At 45.8% G+C, this 23,191-nt stretch overlaps 1 protein-coding gene across 1 annotated transcript in view; it reads right to left on the bottom strand.

Moving 5' to 3' along the window:
- LOC145861432 (voltage-dependent L-type calcium channel subunit alpha-1C) overlaps nucleotides 1-23,191 on the bottom strand; it is a 171,804-nt gene that overhangs the window by 4,923 nt on the left and 143,690 nt on the right. The window contains exon 2 of the mRNA XM_082964216.1: nucleotides 8,621-9,032. Within this exon, the coding sequence (XP_082820342.1) occupies nucleotides 8,621-9,032 (412 nt within the window). The remainder of the gene's footprint in view (nucleotides 1-8,620; nucleotides 9,033-23,191) is intronic.

The following is a 23,191-nucleotide window of genomic DNA, read 5'->3' as shown; positions in this document are numbered from 1 at the left end:
GAGAGAGAGAGAGAGAAAGAGAGAGAGAAAGAGACAGAGAGACAGAGAGACAGAGTGAGCGAGAGAGAGGCAGAGAGAGACAGAGACAGAGAGAGAGAGAGAGAGAGAGACAGAGAGAGAGAGAGAGAGAGAGAGAGAGACAGAGACAGAGAGAGACAGAGACAGAGAGAGACAGAGACAGAGAGAGACAGAGACAGAGAGAGAGAGAGAGAGACAGAGAGAGAGAGAGAGAGAGAGAGACAGAGACAGAGAGAGACAGAGACAGAGAGAGAGAGAGAGAGACAGAGAGACAGAGACAGAGAGAGACAGAGACAGAGAGAGAGACAGAGAGAGACAGAGACAGAGAGAGAGACAGAGACAGAGAGAGAGACAGAGAGAGACAGAGAGACAGAGACAGAGTGAGCGAGAGAGAGGCAGAGAGAGAAAGGAAAAGTGAGGGGAGGACTACTGAGAACAGTAACATTGTTTTAATGTTGTTTAGCATCCTTCCATGACAGAACGGTGTCAGCAGCAGGAACATAGATCATACATCTAGTTGACAGAGCTGCTGTCTAAAGAGTCTACAGACAGAGAGAGATGAACTATAGCTATTTAGGAGTACTAGATGTTCTCATGTCAAACATGGACATGCAAAACACACACACACACACACACACACACACACACACACACACACACACACACACACACACACACACACACACACACACACCTGGTGGATATTCTCACAACGAGGAATTAAAGTTCTACCTGTCTCTATCTACAGTACAGAATACTAAAGGTTTCAGATAGAACACGTGTTGAACCAACTGTATGTCCCTGAACACGTGTTGAACCAACTGCATGTTCCTGTTAAAGTCACCAAGACACTAGAAACTGTTCCTGAACACGTGTTGAACCAACTGTATGTCCCTGAACACGTGTTGAACCAACTGTATGTTCCTGTTAAAGTCACCAAGACACTAGAAACTGTTCCTGAACACGTGTTGAACCAACTGCATGTTCCTGAACACGTGTTGAACCAACTGTATGTTCCTGTTAAAGTCACCAAGACACTAGAAACTGTTCCTGAACACGTGTTGAACCAACTGCATGTTCCTGAACACGTGTTGAACCAACTGTATGTTCCTGTTAAAGTCACCAAGACACTAGAAACTGTTCCTGAACACGTGTTGAACCAACTGCATGTTCCTGTTAAAGTCACCAAGACACTAGAAACTGTTCCTGAACACGTGTTGAACCAACTGCATGTTCCTGTTAAAGTCACCAAGACACTAGAAACTGTTCCTGAACACGTGTTGAACCAACTGCATGTTCCTGTTAAAGTCACCAAGACACTAGAAACTGTTCCTGAACACGTGTTGAACCAACTGCATGTTCCTGTTAAAGTCACCAAGACACTAGAAACTGTTCCTGAACACGTGTTGAACCAACTGCATGTTCCTGTTAAAGTCACCAAGACACTAGAAACTGTTCCTGAACACGTGTTGAACCAACTGCATGTTCCTGTTAAAGTCACCAAGACACTAGAAACTGTTCCTGAACACGTGTTGAACCAACTGTATGTTCCTGAACACGTGTTGAACCAACTGTATGTTCCTGAACACGTGTTGAACCAACTGTATGTTCCTGAACACGTGTTGAACCAACTGTATGTTCCTGAACACGTGTTGAACCAACTGTATGTTCCTGAACACGTGTTGAACCAACTGTATGTTCCTGAACACATGTTGAACCAACTGTATGTTCCTGTTAAAGTCACCAAGACACTAGAAACTGTTCCTGAACACGTGTTGAACCAACTGTATGTTCCTGAACACGTGTTGAACCAACTGTATGTTCCTGAACACGTGTTGAACCAACTGTATGTTCCTGAACACGTGTTGGACCAACTGTATGTTCCTGAACACGTGTTGAACCAACTGTATGTTCCTGAACACGTGTTGAACCAACTGTATGTTCCTGAACACGTGTTGAACCAACTGTATGTTCCTGAACACGTGTTGAACCAACTGTATGTTCCTGAACACGTGTTGAACCAACTGTATGTTCCTGAACACGTGTTGAACCAACTGTATGTTCCTGAACACGTGTTGGACCAACTGTATGTTCCTGAACACGTGTTGAACCAACTGTATGTTCCTGAACACGTGTTGAACCAACTGTATGTTCCTGAACACGTGTTGAACCAACTGTATGTTCCTGAACACGTGTTGAACCAACTGTATGTTCCTGAACACGTGTTGAACCAACTGTATGTTCCTGAACACGTGTTGAACCAACTGTATGTTCCTGAACACATGTTGAACCAACTGTATGTTCCTGTTAAAGTCACCAAGACACTATAAACTGTTCCTGAACATGACAGGATCAGTTACCATGTTAGTGACCTTGACATTCAATCACTACTAATAGCAGTCATTACCTAGTGATAACTGCTGCTTCCATTCAGCCCTGTTCTGGTGTCTCCCTGCAGTTCAAGGGAGCTACACAGTGAGATCAGCCCAGGTGACTTACATCCCTCTGTAATCAGCCTGGAGAGAAGGAGAAGCTATAATCAACATCTTGGTAAAACGGTGTGTCAGGTCCAGGGTTCTAGTGTGATTGAATTCTGTGAATCTGTGTGTGTGTGTGTGTGTGTGTGTGTGTGTGTGTGTGTGTGTGTGTGTGTGTGTGTGTGTGTGTGTGTGTGTGTGTGTGTGTGTGTGTGTGTGTGTGTGTGTGTGTGTGTGTGTGTGTGTGTGTGTGTGTGTGTATTAGGCCTGCCCGGGGTGGGGTGGAATGGAGGGTTTTGGAAGACCTGGCTGAACTCACACACACACACACACACACACACAGCCTGATGAGAGGAGCTGTTGGCATGGTAACAGTAACAGGAGATGAGATGTGGGTCTGTTTTCTCTGGAGACACTGTCTGTCTGTCTGTCTGTCTGTCTGTCTGTCTGTCTGTCTGTCTGTCTGTCTGTCTGTCTGTCTGTCTGTCTGTCTGTCTGTCTGTCTGTCTGTCTGTCTGTCTGTCTGTGTGTGTGCCTGCCTGCCTGCCTGCCTGCCTGCCTGCACCAGTGGAGGCTCCTCAGAGGAGGAAGAGGAGGACCATCCTCCTCAGTGAATTTCATAAACATTTAAATAGTGAAACATTAAAAAAAGCTATCCTTTTTAGATAAAACTATACTAAACATGTCACCAAATAATTTATGAAAACACACTGTTTTACAATGAAGGTCTCCAGTAGCCTCAGCAACACCCTGTAGGGTAGCACCATGTTGTAGCCGGAGGACAGCTAGCTTCCGTCCTCCTCTGGGAACCTTTAACTTCAATACAAAACCAAGGAGGCTCATGGTTCTCACCCCTTTCCATAGACTTACACAGTATTTATGACAACTTACTGAAGACGTCCTCCAACCTATCAGAGCTCTTGCAGCATGAACTGACATGTTGTCTACCCAATCAAAGGATCAGAGAATGAATCTATGAAAGCATGAGCTACAGCTAGCTAGCACTGCAGTGCATCAAATGTGGTGAGTAGTTTACTCAAAGAGAGAGAAAGACAATAGTTGAACAGCTTTGAACAAATTATTTTATTTAAAAATGAAGGAGAAGCAAGAGAGCGGGAGAAAGAACGAGAGAGAGAGAGTGATAGTGATATTTCATTGTATTTTGTTTTTCACTTTCACTTAGCTAGCGAACGCAGCTAGCTAGTCTAGCCTACTGAAACACCTGGCTCAAACAGAGAGGGAAGTTAGAGTATGTCAGTTAACTGGCTATGGCTATCCAACACAAGGTTTTTGGTTTTATTAGTTGATAACTGATAAACTGCTTGCTGACTGTACACTGTACTGAATGATTGTAGCGGGTTTACTAACGCATTAGTTCTAGTAGCTATGTTGACTAGCTATGACGTTAGCTAATATGGTAACAACTATGTAGGCTGTGTGTAGCGGTTAGTGGTTATGGTATGAAGGTTTGGCCTGAAAGTTTTTGTTCGCCTGGTTACAGACAGCTGATGTGTTTGGTACTGAAGTCCACAAGCGAAGCAAAAAGGTGAGAGGAGGAGAACGCGTAGATGCGAGAAGGAATTCTACAACAAGCACAATGATCATGCTGTTTGTATGTGGCTGCTATGAAAGTGTGGTTGGGTGTGATTAGGCGTGTATTCACTCCGCCGACTCCGTTGAAAAATGTTTCTTAATCGGAAGCAAATGGAATGAAGCGGGGATAAATATACCTGGATTTGTCCAAAAGAAACTCTTGTTTGCAAATGTTGGACTAATCATTACACCCTAGATCAGCTAGATGCAAGCAAGTGTGTGCAAGGCGGGATTGAATGTGTCACTGTCTGTCACCTTGATTACTCAAACATTTTCTCTCGACCTGTGTACCTCCACCTACACCAACCTCATGATGGGTACAATGGAAAATCTGAGTATCATGTAGTAGCTTAAACCTATCAATGTTACATTGAGCTAGGTGAATGGAATATGAATGACAGTCATCCAATATGCTGAAGGAAAAACAAGACCATGCTCATCTTAAATGTCACCGACCACCACTGACCTGCGCGTGTGTCAAGTGGTTTTACAAGTACAGATCATGTCTCACCTCTCGTGTGAGCAGAATTTGGAGCAGGACAGTATCTGGTCAGTCTCCTCCCACTAGCTGCTTTAGACCCGTTTAGACCAAAAGGAACAGATGCATTTAGCATTTACTCAGACCTCTTTATTAGTCTTTCATTCCCATGCTTCCTCTCCTTCTAAATATGTCTCTACTCCTGCCCCCTCACTTCCTTCCTCTCTCGCTCTCTCCTTCTCTCGTTCTCCATCTCTTCTGTGATCTCATGGGAGAGAGCGGGAGCGAGAGACAGAGAGAGAAGGAGAGAGACGGTGAGGGATGGAGGGAGGCAGAGAGAGGGAGAGTTAAAGAGTGGGGATATCGCACGTTGTCCCTCAGTCTCATGAGAAAGAGAGGCACAGGGAAGGAGGGAAGGAAAGATACAGGGAGAGGGAAGGAGGGAAGGAAGGATACAGGGAGAGGGAAGGAGGGAAGGAAAGATACAGGGAGAGGGAAGGAGGGAAGGAAAGATACAGGGAGAGGGACAGGGAGGAAGGAAGGATACAGGGAGAGGGACAGGGAGGAAGGAAGGATACAGGGCGAGGGACAGGGAGGAAGGAAGGATACAGGGCGAGGGACAGGGAGGACGCAAGGATACAGGGAGAGGGACAGGGAGGAAGGAAGGATACAGGGAGAGGGACAGGGAGGAAGGAAGGAAGGAAGGATACAGGGAGAGGGACAGGGAGGAAGGAAGGATACAGGGCGAGGGACAGGGAGGACGCAAGGATACAGGGAGAGGGACAGGGAGGAAGGAAGGATACAGGGAGAGGGACAGGGAGGAAGGAAGGAAGGAAGGATACAGGGAGAGGGACAGGGAGGAAGGAGGGATACAAGGAGAGGGACAGGGAGGAAGGAAGGATACAGGGAGAGGGACAGGGAGGAAGGAAGGATACAGGGAGAGGCACAGGGAAGGAAAGATACAGGGAGAGGCACAGGGAAGGAGGGAAGGAAAGATGCAGGGAGAGGGAACGAGAAGGAAAAGCGGAAAGTTAATTTGGGATTCTGGTTGCTCTGTGACTCATCCTCGAGATCCTCCCAATCCCTCCCTTTCTGCTTCCACCCCCAGACCCCCCCTCCACCCCCCCTCCCTTCCCCTCCTCCCTCTTCTCTCCCTCCTCCTCCTTCCCCCCTCCTCTCCTACTCTTCTCCCCTCCCCTCCTCCTCTCCTCCACCCACCTCCTCTCCCCCTCCTACCTCCATCCCCCCTCTCCCACCCTTCTCTCCTCCTCTCCACCTCTCCCTCCTAAGATTTATGTATTTTATTCTCTTTTTAATATTAGTAATGTTTCAGAGCTCATGCATGCTAGGCACGATGATAGCGACACACAAACACACACACACACACACACACACACACACACACACACACACACACACACACACACACACACACACACACACACACACACACACACACACACACACACACACACACACATAGATCAGAGTCTGTCCAGTTACCCTTGGCTTAACCCTTAGACGACAGATAACATCACAGAACCTCACACACACATAATGTTTACCAATCAATGCCTCTCATTAAAATAGCTCAACTTACAGTACAGGTATCCAGATCATATGTTAACATGATTACGTTATAATTCACTAATGACAACTGTTTTAGAACTGCCAACTTCTTAGGGATAGGAGGCAGTATTCGGAAGTTCGGATGACTGTCATGCCCAAAGTAAACTGCCTGTTACTCAGGCCCAGAAGCTAGGATATGCATATAATTGGTAGTATTGGATAGACAACACTCTGAAAACTGTTAAAATAGTGTCTGGGAGTATAAGCGAACTGATATGGCAGGCAAAAACCCGAGGAGAATCCATCCGGAAAAATGTTTTTTTTTAGGTGACCACCCATTGAAATGCTTGTCTATGGGAAAATCCTCCCAGATTGCAGTTCCTATGGCTTCCACTAGATGTCAACAGTCTTTAGAAAGGGTTTCAGGCTTGTTTTTTGAAAAATGAGCTAGAATTTATAGTTTTTCAAGGTGGCTCTCATTTTGACTGTAGTCTTGTGGCGCGCGTAGATGAGGGCGCGCACTTCGTTATTTATCTCCGGTATTGAACACATTATTCTCCGTCTTAAATTTGATTGTTTATTTACATATTAGGGTACCTGAGGATTGATTAGAAACGTTGTTTGACTTGTTTTGACGAAGTTCATTGGTAACATTTGGGATTCCTTTGTATGCATTTTAAACGAGAGGAACAGGTGGATTACTGAATCAAGCGCACCAACTAAACTGACTTTTTTGGGATATAAAGAAGGACTTTATCGAACAAAACAACCATTTGTTGTGTAGCTGGGACCTTTGGAATTACAAACAGAGGAAGATCTTCAAAGGTAAGTGATTTATTTTATCGCTATTTCTGACTTTTGTGAGGCCTCTGCTGGTTTGGAAAATGTTTTTAATGCTTTTGTATCCTGGGCGCTGTCCTCAGATAATCGCATGGTATGCTTTCGCCGTAAAGCCTTTTTGAAATCTGACAAAGTGGCTGGATTAACAAGAAGTGAAGCTTTTAAATTATGTATGACACTTGTATTTTCATGAATGTTTAATATTACGATTTTTGTATTTTGAATTTTGCGCTCTGCAATTTCACAGGATGTTGTCGAGGTGGGCCGCTGGCGGCATGTCTAGCACAAAGAGGTTTTAAATAGTGTATCATAACATCACTGTTAGCAGATGCTTTTATATTTGATTTAATATAGCCAAGCAACTCCAAAGCAAAATAATGAGTGCATACAGTACATTTTAGTATGTGATCCCTGATACACAACTCCACCGTATCTAGCCAATTCCACCGTATCTGGCCAACTCCACCGTATCTAGCCAACTCCACCGTATCTAGCCAACTCCCCCATATCTGGCCAACTCAACCGTATCTGGCCAACTCCACCGTATCTAGCCAACTCCACCATATCTAGCCAACTCCACCATATCTAGCCAACTCCACCGTATCTAGCCAACTCCACCGTATCTGGCCAACTCCACCGTATCTAGCCAACTCCACCGTATCTAGCCAACTCCACCATATCTAGCCAACTCCACCGTATCTAGCCAACTCCACCGTATCTAGCCAACTCCACCGTATCTAGCCAACTCCACCGTATCTAGCCAACTCCACCATATCTAGCCAACTCCACCGTATCTAGCCAACTCCACCGTATCTGGCCAACTCCACCGTATCTGGCCAACTCCACCGTATCTAACCAACTCCACCGTATCTAGCCAACTCCACCATATCTAGCCAACTCCAACATATCTAGCCAACTCCACCTTATCTGGCCACCTCTCAGTGTGTGGGTAAAGCATACAGGTATTTTGATGCAAAGCTGTGATGATACAGCATGGAACAGGGTTTTCTATCACTTTCTGAGAAGGTCCAGAAACACTCATTTCCTTGTTGCCAAAGGTCCGGATGGATATTGTCATTTAGTAACAAACCCCCACCTTTCAACCCCAAACTGTTCGCACTGTTAGCGCTGTTCACGCTGTTCACAATTCTACACATTTTGACAGGGGTGGAGGCCCGACTGAGTTCCTAAAATATAAAAAATAAAAATGTATCCTATTTACGGACCGCCTGTTGAGTTTGGCTGGCATAGAGTATGGGGTGTAGAGTAGTCAATCAAACCAGTTCCCACCATCACTATATATAATAAACCAGTTCACACCATCACTGTATATAATAAACCAGTTCACACCATCACTATATATAATAAACCAGCTCACACCATCACTGTATATAATAAACCAGTTCACACCATCACTATATATAATAAACCAGTTCACACCATCACTATATATAATAAACCAGTTCCCACCATCACTATATATAATAAACCAGTTCACACCATCACTATATATAATAAACCAGTTCACACCATCACTATATATAATAAACCAGTTCACACCATCACTGTATATAATAAACCAGTTCACACCATCACTATATATAATAAACCAGTTCACACCATCACTGTATATAATAAAGGATACTTCCACTCCACTATGCTGATGCATGCTCTACGGATGGGGTTCTTGAGGGTGAGACAGAGCAGGGCTCTGGGAGGTCTGGTTGGGGCCGTGTTGGTGGGTTTCTTGGGCTTGTTGGTGTAGTGCTGCCTCTTCCTCTGTGTGGAGCTGGCTGTGGAGATGGGCGCGCCCGCGTTACCCATCTGCTTGGCCTGCCGCGCCGCCTCGATGGCCGCCTGCCAGGTGAGGGCCGCCCCCGGGCCGCTGGGGATGTGCTCTGCCGCTAGCCCCACCACCGCCCCTCCGACCACGGCTTCCAGGGGCCCGCGCCCACCTCCACTTCCACCCACGCCGCCTCCTCCATCTGCAGCGCTGGTGTCATTCAGACTGGGCGCCACCACCGGCAGCGGCAGCGGTGGGGGGGAGTAGTCGGAGCCTGGAAGGAGGAGAGAAGGGGGAGAGAAGGGGGAGAGAAGGGGGAGAGAAGGGGGAGAGGGGTGAGCAGGGGGACTTGAGACGTGGGATAAAGCGGTGGAACGAGGTCGTTGGGAACATTCTGTTTGGTGCAGCTACGTAATCTTTATCTGTTTAGTGGAGTTAGTTTAGGGACAGATCGCTTATTGACATTCAGATTGTAGAAGTCAGACCAGTCCGACTCCATTGTCTATTTAATCCAGACAAATGTAACAGCACAACAATCATACAGTATTGCTTTTATTTCAACAAATATTCAGACTGACAGAGAGACATTTAGTGCAGAAGAGCAGCCTTGATCTGAAATGGGTTCATATGAATATGTGAGTGAGGGCCATTCTCTGCACTAGTGTGTAATCGGACTGGAGAGAGTGAGAGCGCAAGAGAGAGAGAGAGAGAGAGAGAGAGAGAGAGAGAGAGAGAGAGAGAGAGAGAGAGAGAGAGAAAGGGAAGAAGAGAGGAGGAGAGAGAGAGTAGGAGAGAGAGGGAAGAAGAGAGAGAGAGGAGGAGAGAGAAGGAGAGAAGAAAAGAGAGCGAGAGGAGGACAGATAGAAAGGGAAGAAGAGAGAGAGAGAAGAAGAGAGAGAAGGAAGAAGAGAGAGAGAGAGAGAGGGGGGAAGAGAAGATATAGAAGAAAGGAGGAACAGGAGAGGTAGAAAAGACAAAAAAGGAGAGAGAGAGAGAGAGAGAGAGAGAGTAGGAGAGAGAGGGAAGAAGAGAGAGAGAGGAGGAGAGAGAAGAAAAGAGAGCGAGAGGAGGACAGATAGAAAGGGAAGAAGAGAGAGAGAGAAGAAGAGAGAGAAGGAAGAAGAGAGAGAGAGAGAGAGAGAGAGAGAGAGAGATGAGCTAGAGAGTGAGTGTGTGTGAGAGACATACAGAAAGATTTACCCTACCCCAAGTCAGCTAGATTACAACCAGAAACAAAGTACTGTACATGTCATACTCCAATAATACTGTAAAAGATCCCTACTAATCATGTATTAACATTGTTCTAAGACCATCCATACCTAATCTCTCTGCACAGTACTCCATGTCTAAACCCAGCCTAACACTGATCTGAGGACAGAGTTAAAAGAGGGATAAAGCAGAGCCGCAAGATTTCCATCCAGTTGTCGACAGATTTTCACGTCAATATTGTAGAATCCTCCTAAATAGAATCCTCCCATCCTCCATCCAGTTGAGTCGTTGTGATAAGAGTCTGTGTGTGATGACATAGTGCACATCATAATAACTAATGTGGTTCAACTAAATGGGTTCCCATCGCATTTTCAACTCTATTCATGGTTCTGTCACTAACATATAGGGTGGGTTTGTTTTATTCAACCTTTATTTAACTGGGCAAGTCAGTTAAGAACAAATTCTTATTTTCAATGACAGCCTACCCTCGGCCAAACTCGGACGATGCTGGGCCAATGGTGCACCGCCCTATGGGACTCCCAATCACGGACAGATGTGATTCTGGCCTGGATTCAAACCAGGGACTGTAGTGCACGCCTCTTGCACTGAAATGCAGTGTCTTAGACCGCTGCGCCACAGGGTACAGCCTACATGATGACATTATTATGGACAAAAGAGCTAGATTATTTTTATTTGTCAAACTGCAGCCAAGTATCGATCATCATGTCACCAGAATGAGCCTCTATATTTATTGGAAAGGAGCATCAAGTTCCTCCCTGCACTTCCACCTCCCTGTGAAGTTGATCAGAACTTATTTCATGTGTAGCCTAATAAAGTGCATGGTTTCCTGAGTCTTAGTGGGACGACCAGACACCATGTCATCATGTTCCTCCAGGTTTACTTCCATATCATGGTTATTATAGCAATATTTACCCATAAAGGAGTTTCTACTGCCATTTCTTGCATAATTAATATTACTGTCACAAAAACATCCCACTTTGTCTAGCGTATTTTGTTTTGTTTTGACATTTGGAAAGTTTGCCGATAAATTTGCTGTTTTCATCAGGCCTGTCGTGATGTTTTTTATCTAACATGTACTTTACCCGCATAAAACCTGGATGGAAACCTGGTTAGTGTCTGTACTAATAAAGACTAAGACAACACACACACACACACACACACACACACACACACACACACACACACACACACACACACACACACACACACAAACAGAGGCTCTTAATCTCCGCTGAAGTCATTCTCTCTAATAACATTCAAACCATTGAATAAGACAGCAGATGGATTCATCTGAGCAGCGAGCCAGGGTGTGTGTGTGTGTGTGTGTGTGTGTGTGTGTGTGTGTGTGTGTGTGTGTGTGTGTGTGGTGTGTGTGTGTGTGTGTGTGTTTGTGTGTGGTGTGTGTGTGTGTGTGCGTGTGTGTGTGTGTGTTTGTGTGTGGTGTGTGTGTATGTCAGAGGATGACAGTCAGAGAGACTCAGACTGTGGTTTCTTTAAAGGTTAAAACTCACAGCCGATCTGTCACTATATTCAATTAATATCACTTCATTATCCTCAGAAACCAGAAAGGCGGAAAATATCACTTATTTTGTGATGGAGGAGAGGAGAGGAAAGAGGGATGGAGGAGAGGATAGAGGGATGAGGAGGAGAGGATAGAGGGATGGAGGGATGAGGAGGAGAGGATAGAGGGATGGAGGACAGGATAGAGGGATGAGGAGGAGAGGATAGAGGGATGGAGGACAGGATAGAGGGATGAGGAGGAGAGGATAGAGGGATGAAGGGATGAGGAGGACAGGATAAAGGAATGAGGAGGAGAGGATAGAGGGATGGAGGACAGGATAGAGGGATGAGGAGGAGAGGATAGAGGGATGGAGGGATGAGGAGGACAGGATAGAGGGATGAGGAGGAGAGGATAGAGGGATGATGGGATGAGGAGGAGAGGATAGAGGGATGAGGAGGGGAGGATAGAGGGATGAGGAGGAGAGGATAGAGGGATGAGGAGGAGAGGATAGAGGGATGGAGGGATGAGGAGGACAGGATAGAGGGATGAGGAGGAGAGGATAGAGGGATGATGGGATGAGGAGGAGAGGATAGAGGGATGAGGAGGAGAGGATAGAGGGATGAAGGGATGAGGAGGAGAGGATAGAGGGATGGAGGAGAGGATAGAGGGATGGAGGGATGAGGATAAAGGGATGAAGGGCTGAGGAGTTATTCCAGCAGTGAGTAAATCCTTGCTGAAATCAACTATGAATTGAATCAGTCATTCATCAACTCATTACTTTACTGATTAAGATGAGAGTGAGATGGTTTAAAGCCTGTTGGTGATTGTGAGTGGCTCAGTTGTCATCCAACGGCAGTTCTATATTTAACTGCAGTTAAGTGTTCCTTACAGCGCCTAAAGACAAACAGTCAAAATGAATCTGTTTCTTATAGTGATACATGACTTGGGCTTTGTCCTAAATGGCACCCAAATCCCTTTACACAGCTCTATGGACCCTGGTCAAAAGCAGTGCACTATATATTAAATAGGCTGCCATTTGGGACATAAAATCCATTCTGAACACCGCCTACTAATAATTAGCTATGCAAAATGTCTGTTCCGGTCTACAAAACCTCCAAATTACTTTTCTACATTCCATGTTTACATGTTTTTTCTCTCTCTCTCTCTCTCTCTCTCTCTCTCTCTCTCTCTCTCTCTCTCTCTCTCTCTCTCTCTCTCTCTCTCTGTCATGTTCTGACCAGTAAAGGTGTTATTTGTTATTGTAGGTTGGTCAGGACGTGGCAGGGGGTGTTTGTTTTATGTGGTTCGGGGTTTGTTGGGATATGTGTTTATGTAGAGGGGTGTTTGTTTAGAGTGTTCCGGGTTTTGGTTAATGTTCTGTTAGTATATTTCTATGTTCTAGTCTAGTCTTTCTATTTCTATGTTTAGTTGATGGGGTTGACCTTCAATTGGAAGCAGCTACTCTTCATTGCTTCTAATTGAAGGTCTAATTTAAGAGGGGAGTTTTTGTCATGGGATTTGTGGGAAGTTGTTGTTGCACTGCTGTGGTTAGCCTGCATTACTGTTCCTTCGTTTTCTTCTTTTGTTTGTTTTAGTGTTCTAATAAAAGTAAAAATGAGCACTCAACCCGCTGCGCCTTGGTTCACTATATACGACGACCGTTACTCTCTCTCTCAATTCAATTTAAGGGCTTTATTGGAATGGGAAACATATGTTAACATTACCAAAGCAAGTGAGGTAGATAATATACACAAGTGAAATAAACAATAAAAATGAACAGTAAATATTACACTCATAGAAGTTCCAAAATAATAAAGACATTACATATGTACTATGTATATAAACAGTGTTGTAACGATGTACAAATGGTTAAAGTACAAAAGGGAAAATAAATAAACATAAATATGGGTTGTATTTACAATGGTGTTTGTTCTTCACTGGTTGACCTTTTCTTGTGGCACCAGGTCACAAATCATACATTTGGCAGGAGGTTAGGAAGTGCAGCTCAGTTTCCACCTCATTTTGTGGGCAGTGTGCACATAGCCTGTCTTCTCTTGAGAGCCAGGTCTGCCTACGGTGGCCTTTCTCAATAGCAAGGCTATGCTCACAGAGTCTGTAAATAGTCAAAGCTTTCCTTAAGTTTGGGTCAGTCACAGTGGTCAGGTATTCTGCCACTGTGTACTCTCTGTTTAGGGACAAATAGCATTCTAGTTTGCTCTGTTTTTTTGTTCATTCTTTCCAAAGTGTCAAGTAATTATCTTTTTGTTTTCTCATGATTTGGTTGGGTCTAATTGTGCTGCTGTCTGTTTGCGTTTGTGAACAGAGCCCCAGGACCAGCTTGCTTAGGGGACTCTTCTCCAGGTTCATATCTCTGTAGGTGATGGCTTTGTTATGGAAGGTTTGGGAATCGCTTCCTTTTAGGTGGTTGTAGAATTTAACATCTCTTTTCTGGATTTTGATAATTAGCGGGTATCGGCCTAATTCTGCTCTGCATACATTATTTGGTGTTTTTATGTTGTTTTTGCAGAATTCTGCATGCAGTCTCTGTCTCTCTCTCTCCCTCTCCCTCTACCTCGCTCTCTCGCTCTCTCGCTCTCTCCCTCTCTCTCTCTCTCTCTCTCTCCCTCTCCCTCTCCCTCTCCCTCTCCCTCGCTCTCTCTCTCTCTCCCTCTCCCTCTCCCTCGCTCTCTCGCTCTCTCGCTCTCTCCCTCTCTCTCTCTCTCTTTCTCTCGCTCTCTCGCTCTCTCCCTCTCTCTCTCTCTCTCTCTCTATATATATAGAAACTAGTTTTGGTTATTGTTGCCACGGTTTCCTCCATAGCTAACTTCACCTCCTTGTTCCAGGTGCTCCTCCAATACAAAGACACAGAATGCCAACAGGAGCCAATCAAATGATCGTAATCCAACAGCTCAAGAACAGGGAATGTACCCAACGTTGTGGACTGTGAGGTAATAAAATGTGACACTCAATCAAAAAATGGATGTATGGCTTCCTCCGATGGATCCCGCTCTAAGTCACCCTATGGACTAAGATGAATAGAACTGTACTCTAGTGACATCATCCATTACATGACTAGAAAGACATTTTTTTCTCCTTTATTTAACGAGGCAAATCAGTTAAGAACAAATTCTTATTTACAATGACGGTCTACCGGGGAACACTGGGTTAACTGCCTTGTTCAGGGGCAGAACGACAGATTGTTATCTTGTCAGCTCGGGGATTCAATCTTGCAACCTTTCGGTTACTTGTCCAACACTCTAACCACTAGGCTACCTGCCTCCCCATTTGCTGTGAGCTCTTGCAAAATGACACCCTATTCCCTATGTAGTGCACTACTTTTGACCAGGGCCAATAGGAATTAGGGTGCACTACTTTTGACCAGAGCCCATAGAGCTCATAGGGCTCTGGTGAAAAGTAGTGCACTGTGTAGAGAATATGGTGCCATTTGGGACCCAGCCTCCATCTCAATCCACAAGGATGCTAGCTTTGAGGCAGCATTTAAAGGCAGGAAGTTAAAGTCGTCATTTTGGTTTGAGACATAGCTATTAGGGAAAGGGAAAGGGGGATACCTAGTCAGTTGTATAACTGAATGTATTCAACTAAAATGTGTCTTCCTCATTTAACCCAACTCTCTGAATCAGAGAGGTGAGGGGGGGGGGGGGGGGGTTCCTTAATCAACATCTACATCATCGGTGCCCGGGGAACAGTGGGTTAACTGCCTTGTTCAGGGGCAGAACGACATATTTTTACCTTGTCAGCATTAATACTAAAGGAGAAACTGCCATTTTGGATTGAGACACAGCCATCATTGCAATTCTAGGGCACATCCTCTTCCCGACAGAAGCCCCAACACGGGTCCGAGACAGATTCATATCAACACTCTATGATGTTTAGAATTGAATGAGTAATTTATGAATTGAATGAGTAATTAATGAATTGATGAGTGAATTGGATGAGTAATTGATGAACTGATGGGTGAAATGAATGAGGAATTGATGAGTGAATTGAATGAGTAATTGATGAATTGATGAGTGAATTGAATGAGTAATTGATGAATTGATGAGTGAATTGAATGAGTAATTGATGAATTGATGAGTGAATTGAATGAGTAATTGATTCATTGATAAGTTAATTGAATGAGTAATTGAATAATTGATGAGTGAATTGAATGAGTAATTGATTCATTGATAAGTGAATTGAATGAGTAATTGATTCATTGATAAGTGAATTGAATGAGTAATTGAATAATTTATTAGTGAATTGAATGAGTAATTGATGAATCACTCCACCTTGTCACCTTGAGGTGCTGTCAGCCCTACAGCTTCATTGTCAGTGACAGTCAGATAACCTCATAAATCACACAATGATCAGATCAATTCAATGTGGTTCAGCACTGTTAGGATTTACAGAAAACCTGGTTTCAGAAAACGAATGAAGCAACATCTCACGGCACAACGCCTGTCCCACATGTGACCTACTTGTTGTGTGTATGTACTGACATGTATGTGTAACTGATAGACACACACACACACACACACACACACACACACACACACACACACACACACACACACACACACACACACACACACACACACACACACACACACACACACACACACACACACACAGAAATATACAAACACACACACACACACACACACACACACACACACACACACACACACACACACACACACACACACACACACACACACACACACACACACACACACACACACACACAAGCACAGACTACACACAGACATACACACTCACATACACACTCACAAGGGCAGTAACTCACTCGCTCCTTGAACTGACACTGACCAATCCCTGTGGAGACTCCCTCTCTCCCCCTCCTCTCATCCCTCTCTAACTGACCTCATTTCATAACCTCCCCCCTCATCCCTCCTTCCCCTCTCTCCCCCGCCCATATGAGCTGCCACTCAGTCAACTCTCCACTCAGTCAACTCTCCACTCAGTCAACTCTTCACGCCTCTTCCCTTCTCACTCCATCTCACTTTACACCTCTCTCTCTCCTCTCTCTCTCTCTCTCTCTCTCTCTCTCTCTCTCTCTCTCTCTCTCTCTCTCTCTCTAAGCATGTCTCTACCCGCTCCTCATCCGCTCCTCCTCTCCTCTCCTCTCCTCTCCTCTCCTCTCCTCCCTCTCCTCTCCTCTCCTCTCCTCTCCTCTCCTCTCCTCTCCTCTCCTCTCCTCTCCTCTCCTCTCCTCTCCTCTCCTCTCCTCTCCTCTCCTCTCCTCTCCTCTCCTCTCCTCACTTCTTCTCCCTTGCTCTTCTCCTCTCCTCCTCTCCCTCCGCTGGCCCTGTTCTATACACAGAAACATGCCTGACACACACACACACCCATATGCTAACTGGGTTAACACTCAGACACACATCCATATGCTAACTGGATTAACACACTCAGACACACATCCATATGCTAACTGGGTTAACACACTCAGACACACATCCATATGCTAACTGGGTTAACACACAGACACACACCCATATGCTAACTGGGTTAACACACTCAGACACACATCCATATGCTAACTGGGTTAACACACTCACACACACATCCATATGCTAACTGGGTTAACACACTCAGACACACATCCATATGCTAACTGGGTTAACACACTCACACACACATCCATATGCTAACTGGGTTAACACACTCAGACACACATCCATATGCTAACTGGGTTAACACACTCAGACACACATCCATATGCTAACTGGGTTAACACACTCACACACACATCCATATGCTAACTGGGTTAACACACTCAGACACACATCCACATGCTAACTGGGTTAACACACTCAGACACACATCCATATGCTAACTGGGTTAACACACTCAGACACACATCCATATGCTAACTGGGTTAACACACTCAGACACACATCCATATGCTAACTGGGTTAACACACTCACACACACATCCATATGCTAACTGGGTTAACACACTCAGACACACATCCACATGCTAACTGGGTTAACACACTCAGACACACATCCATATGCTAACTGGGTTAACACACTCACACACACATCCATATGCTAACTGGGTTAACACACTCAGACACACATCCATATGCTAACTGGGTTAACACACTCACACACACATCCATATGCTAACTGGGTTAACACACATCTGCTCTAGGGATCTGCCTAGCGTGTGCCTGCCAGGTAAAAATATATCTCTCTACCCTGTGACCCCTAGACAGATATCTCTCTACCCTGTGACCCCTAGACAGATATCTCTCTACTCTGTGACCCCTAAACAGATATCTCTCTACCCTGTGACCCCTAGACAGATATCTCTCTACCCTGTGACACCTAGACAGATATCTCTCTACCCTGTGACCCCTAGACAGATATCTCTCTACTCTGTGACCCCTAGACAGATATCTCTCTACCCTGTGACCCCTAGACAGATATCTCTCTACTCTGTGACCCCTAGACAGATATCTCTCTACTCTGTGACCCCTAAACAGATATCTCTCTACCCTGTGACCCCTAGACAGATATCTCTCTACCCTGTGACACCTAGACAGATATCTCTCTACTCTGTGACCCCTAGACAGATATCTCTCTACTCTGTGACCCCTAAACAGATATCTCTCTACTCTGTGACCCCTAGACAGATATCTCTCTACCCTGTGACCCCTAGACAGATATCTCTCTACCCTGTGACCCCTAGACAGATACAAGTGACTCGGAGACACTGTCTGTGTGACAAAAAGACTGAAGTGTTGCATCCATCATTGTACCAGTCTTCCATATTCCCTATCCTGTCTTTATGGTGTAGCAGGAATGTAATGCAAGTCATTATAATAACAGAGCTTTGTTCCCCTCACCTCTCTCCTCGTATAGGATACATGTAAATCTGCTCAGATACTGGATACTCACACTCTGTATCATGTATGTATCGTTCATATAATGTATGTATCATGGATGTATAATTCATATTATTTATATATAATGTATGTATAATTCCTATTATTTATATATAATGTATGTATAATTCATATAATGTATATATAATGTATGTATAATTCCTATTATTTATATATAATGTATGTATAATTCATATTATTTATATATAATGTATGTATAATTCATATAATGTATATATAATGTATTTATAATTCATATTATTTATATATAATGTATGTATAATTCATATAATGTATATATAATGTATTTATAATTCATATTATTTATATATAATGTATGTATAATTCATATAATGTATATATAATGTATTTATAATTCATATTATTTATATATAATGTATGTATAATTCATATAATGTATGTATAATTGATAGAATGTATATATCATTTCCCCATACCCCAACAGGAAGGCAGCTGTATAGCAGATGTGTTTTATCATATTGATTCATTCATTTGATAATATACAGTACATACCTGCTCATCTCATCTCCAGTACCCTAAGCTGCCTCCCAAATGGCACCCTATTTCCTATGTAGTCCACTACTTCTGGTCCAAAAGAGTGTACTATATAGGGATTACAGAGCCCCTTTGGGAGGCTGACCTAGTCTTGCAATGAGGAAGAATAAAAATACCTAAACATGCTTTGGGAATATAAAGTGGTTAGAGCGTTGGGCCAGTAACCGAAAGGTTGCTGGATCGAATCCCCAAGCTGACAAGGTAAAAATCTGTCGTTCTGCCGCTGAATAAGGCAGTTAACCCACTGTTCCCCGGGGTGCCGAAGACATGGATGTCGATTAAGGCAGCCCCCCCCCCCCCCCCCCCCCCCCTCTGATTCAGAGGGTTAAATGAGGAAGACTCATTTCAGTTGAAGACATTCAGTTGTATAACTGAGTACTGTAGGTCTCCCCTGTCTCCCCCTACTGTAGGTCTCCCCCTGTCTCACCCTGTCTCCCCCTACTGTAGGTCTCCGCTGTCTCCCCCTACTGTAGGTCTCCCCCTGTCTCACCCTGTCTCCCCCTACTGTAGGTCTCCCCCTGTCTCACCCTGTCTCCCCTACTGTAGGTCTCCCCCTGTCTCACCCTGTCTCCCCCTACTGTAGGTCTCCCCTGTCTCACCCTGTCTCCCCCTACTGTAGGTCTCCCCGTCTCCCCCTACTGTAGGTCTCCCCCTGTCTCCCCCTACTGTAGGTCTCCCCCTGTCTCCCCCTGTCTCCCCCTACTGTAGGTCTCCCCTGTCTCCCCCTACTGTAGGTCTCCCCCTGTCTCCCCCTACTGTAGGTCTCCCCTGTCTCCCCCTACTGTAGGTCTCCCCCTGTCTCTCCCTACTGTAGGTCTCCCCCTGTCTCCCCCTGTCTCCCCCTACTGTATCATGTATCATGGATTGTATCATGGATTGAGGCTGGTCCCTGGGCTGTATCATGTATCATGGATTGAGGCTGGTCCCTGGGCTGTATCATGTATCATGGATTGAGGCTGGTCCCTGGGCTGGATAATGTATCATGGATTGAGGCTGGTCCCTGGGCTGGATCATGTATCATGGATTGAGGCTGGTCCCTGGGCTGCCTCTCCATTGATCCCCATCATAAATGAGAGATTAGTCACATGGTTTTATTATGACAGGCCAATCAATGTCTCACTGCATGGGAACCAACACAAACAGACATGGATCTGCTGTGCTAGGTTTGTAACAGCTACTGAGCGGATGCTGTGCTGTGCTCTGCTGTGCTGCGGTAGCAATATGTCCTGTTGTCTAGCCTGTAGAGGAAACAGAACACAGCAGACCCAAATGAAAAGAGGCTCCTAACTCACTAGGCCTGATGGGAATCCTTTACAGTGAGAGGGTCAGAGTGGACAAAGCATCTCAGAGTATAGGAACTGATCTAGGTCCAGGTCCACACTCTTATTCATTATGATTTAAAAGACAAAACACAGATCCTAAATCAGCACTCTATTCTGAGACGCTTTGTAATCATGGGCCCAGAGCTATAGTTTCTTTAGTGGTTTCAGACAAAATGGACCCCACAGCCGGACTACACTCCTAGAAAAAATGGTTCCAATAAGGTTCCTTTGGCTGGAGAACCCTTTCTTTGTTCCATGCAGAACCCTATGGGGAAAAAGTTCTAGATGGAACCCAAAAGGGTTCTACCTGGAATCAAAAAGTGTTCTTCAAAAGGTTCTCCTATGGGGACAGCCAAAGAACCCTTTTAGGGTCTATATAGCACCTTTTATTCTAAGAGTGTAGAGACAGGTCCAGAGAGACAGGTCCAGAGAGACAGGTCCAGAGAGATAGGTCCAGAGAGATAGGTCCAGAGAGACAGGTCCAGAGAGACAGAGAGACAGGTCCAGAGAGACAGGTCCAGAGAGACAGGTCCAGAGAGACAGGTCCAGAGAGACAGAGAGACAGGTCCAGAGAGACAGGTCCAGAGAGACAGAGAGACAGGTCCAGAGAGACAGGTCCAGAGAGATAGGTCCAGAGAGACAGGTCCAGAGAGACAGAGAGACAGGTCCAGAGAGACAGGTCCAGAGAGATAGGTCCAGAGAGATAGGTCCAGAGAGACAGGTCCAGAGAGACAGAGAGACAGGTCCAGAGAGACAGGTCCAGAGAGATAGGTCCAGAGAGACAGGTCCAGAGAGACAGAGAGACAGGTCCAGAGAGACAGGTCCAGAGAGACAGGTCCAGAGAGACAGAGAGACAGGTCCAGAGAGACAGGTCCAGAGAGATAGGTCCAGAGAGACAGGTCCAGAGAGACAGAGAGACAGGTCCAGAGAGACAGGTCCAGAGAGATAGGTCCAGAGAGACAGGTCCAGAGAGACAGAGGAGAGACAGGTCCGGAGAGACAGGTCCAGAGAGACAGAGGAGAGACAGGTCCAGAGAGACAGGTCCAGAGAGACAGAGAGACAGGTCCAGAGAGACAGAGACAGAGGAGAGACAGGTCCAGAGAGATAGGTCCAGAGAGATAGGTCCAGAGAGACAGGTCCAGAGAGACAGAGGAGAGACAGGTCCGGAGAGACAGGTCCAGAGAGACAGAGGAGAGACAGGTCCAGAGAGACAGGTCCAGAGAGACAGAGAGACAGGTCCAGAGAGACAGAGACAGAGGAGAGACAGGTCCAGAGAGATAGGTCCAGAGAGACAGGTCCAGAGAGACAGGTCCAGAGAGACAGAGGAGAGATAGGTCCAGAGAGACAGAGGAGAGACAGGTCCAGAGAGACAGAGGAGAGACAGGTCCAGAGAAACAGGTCCAGAGAGACAGAGGAGAGACAGGTCCAGAGAGACAGAGGAGAGACAGGTCCAGAGAGACAGGTCCAGAGAGACAGAGGAGAGACAGGTCCAGAGAGACAGAGGAGAGACAGGTCCAGTGAGACAGGTCCAGAGAGACAGAGGAGAGACAGGTCCAGTGAGACAGGTCCAGAGAGACAGAGGAGAGGTATCAGAGATATCAGAGATGACAGTAAAAGGAAGAGAGAGAATTTTTACTTCGATTTTTTAAATCTATTTCAGTGGCTTTGGCAATGTAAACATATGTTTCCCAGGCTAATAAAACCCTTTACATTTAATTGGTATGAGCCACAGGGAGGAAGAGGAGAGATATGAGAGATGACAGAAAGAGAAAGAGAGAGATGTGGGCCGCAGGGAGGAAGAGGAGAGAGATGTGGGCCGCAGGGAGGAAGAGGAGATATAACAGTAAGAGAAAGAGAGAGATGTGGGCCACAGGGAGGAAGAGGAGAGATATGAGAGATGACAGAAAGAGAAAGAGAGAGATGTGGGCCACAGGGAGGAAGAGGAGAGAGATGTGGGCCGCAGGGAGGAAGAGGAGAGAGATCTGGGCCACAGGGAGGAAGAGGAGAGAGATGTGGGCCACAGGGAGGAAGAGGAGAGATATGTGGGCCACAGGGAGGAAGAGGAGATATAACAGTAAGAGAAAGAGAGAGATGTGGGCCACAGGGAGGAAGAGGAGAGAGATGTGGGCCACAGGGAGGAAGAGGAGATATAACAGTAAGAGAAAGAGAGAGATGTGGGCCGCAGGGAGGAAGAGGAGAGAGATGTGGGCCACAGGGAGGAAGAGGAGAGAGATGTGGGCCACAGGGAGGAAGAGGAGATATAACAGTAAGAGAAAGAGAGAGATGTGGGCCACAGGGAGGAAGAGGAGAGAGATGTGGGCCGCAGGGAGGAAGAGGAGAGAGATGTGGGCCGCAGGGAGGAAGAGGAGAGAGATGTGAGCCGCAGGGAGGAAGAGGAGAGAGATGTGGGCCACAGGGAGGAAGAGGAGAGAGATGTGGGCCGCAGGGAGGAAGAGGAGAGAGATGTGAGCCGCAGGGAGGAAGAGGAGAGAGATGTGGGCCACAGGGAGGAAGAGGAGAGAGATGTGGGCCGCAGGGAGGAAGAGGAGAGAGATGTGGGCCGCAGGGAGGAAAAGGATAGAGATGGGGGCCGCAGGGAGGAAGAGGAGAGAGATGTGGGCCGCAGGGAGGAAGAGGAGAGAGATGTGGGCCGCAGGGAGGAAGAGGAGAGAGATGTGGGCCGCAGGGAGGAAGAGGAGAGAGATGTGGGCCGCAGGGAGGAAGAGGAGAGAGATGTGGGCAGCAGTGAGGAAGAGGAGAGATAAAAGTAGTGTATAATGACGAGATACTTGTGTCTCCGCCCCTAACATTGGGATTCGTTGTCCACAAAGCAGAACGGTGGGCGGTCAAGCTCCCGTCTATTCCTCTCTGTGGATTGGTGGATACATCT

The sequence above is a fragment of the Salmo salar genome, chromosome 17, assembly GCF_965601325.2.
Source record: "Salmo salar chromosome 17, fSalSal1, whole genome shotgun sequence".
Taxonomy (NCBI): domain Eukaryota; kingdom Metazoa; phylum Chordata; class Actinopteri; order Salmoniformes; family Salmonidae; genus Salmo; species Salmo salar.
Note: the sequence above shows the minus strand (reverse complement) of the source record. Positions and strands in the feature narration are given on the sequence as shown.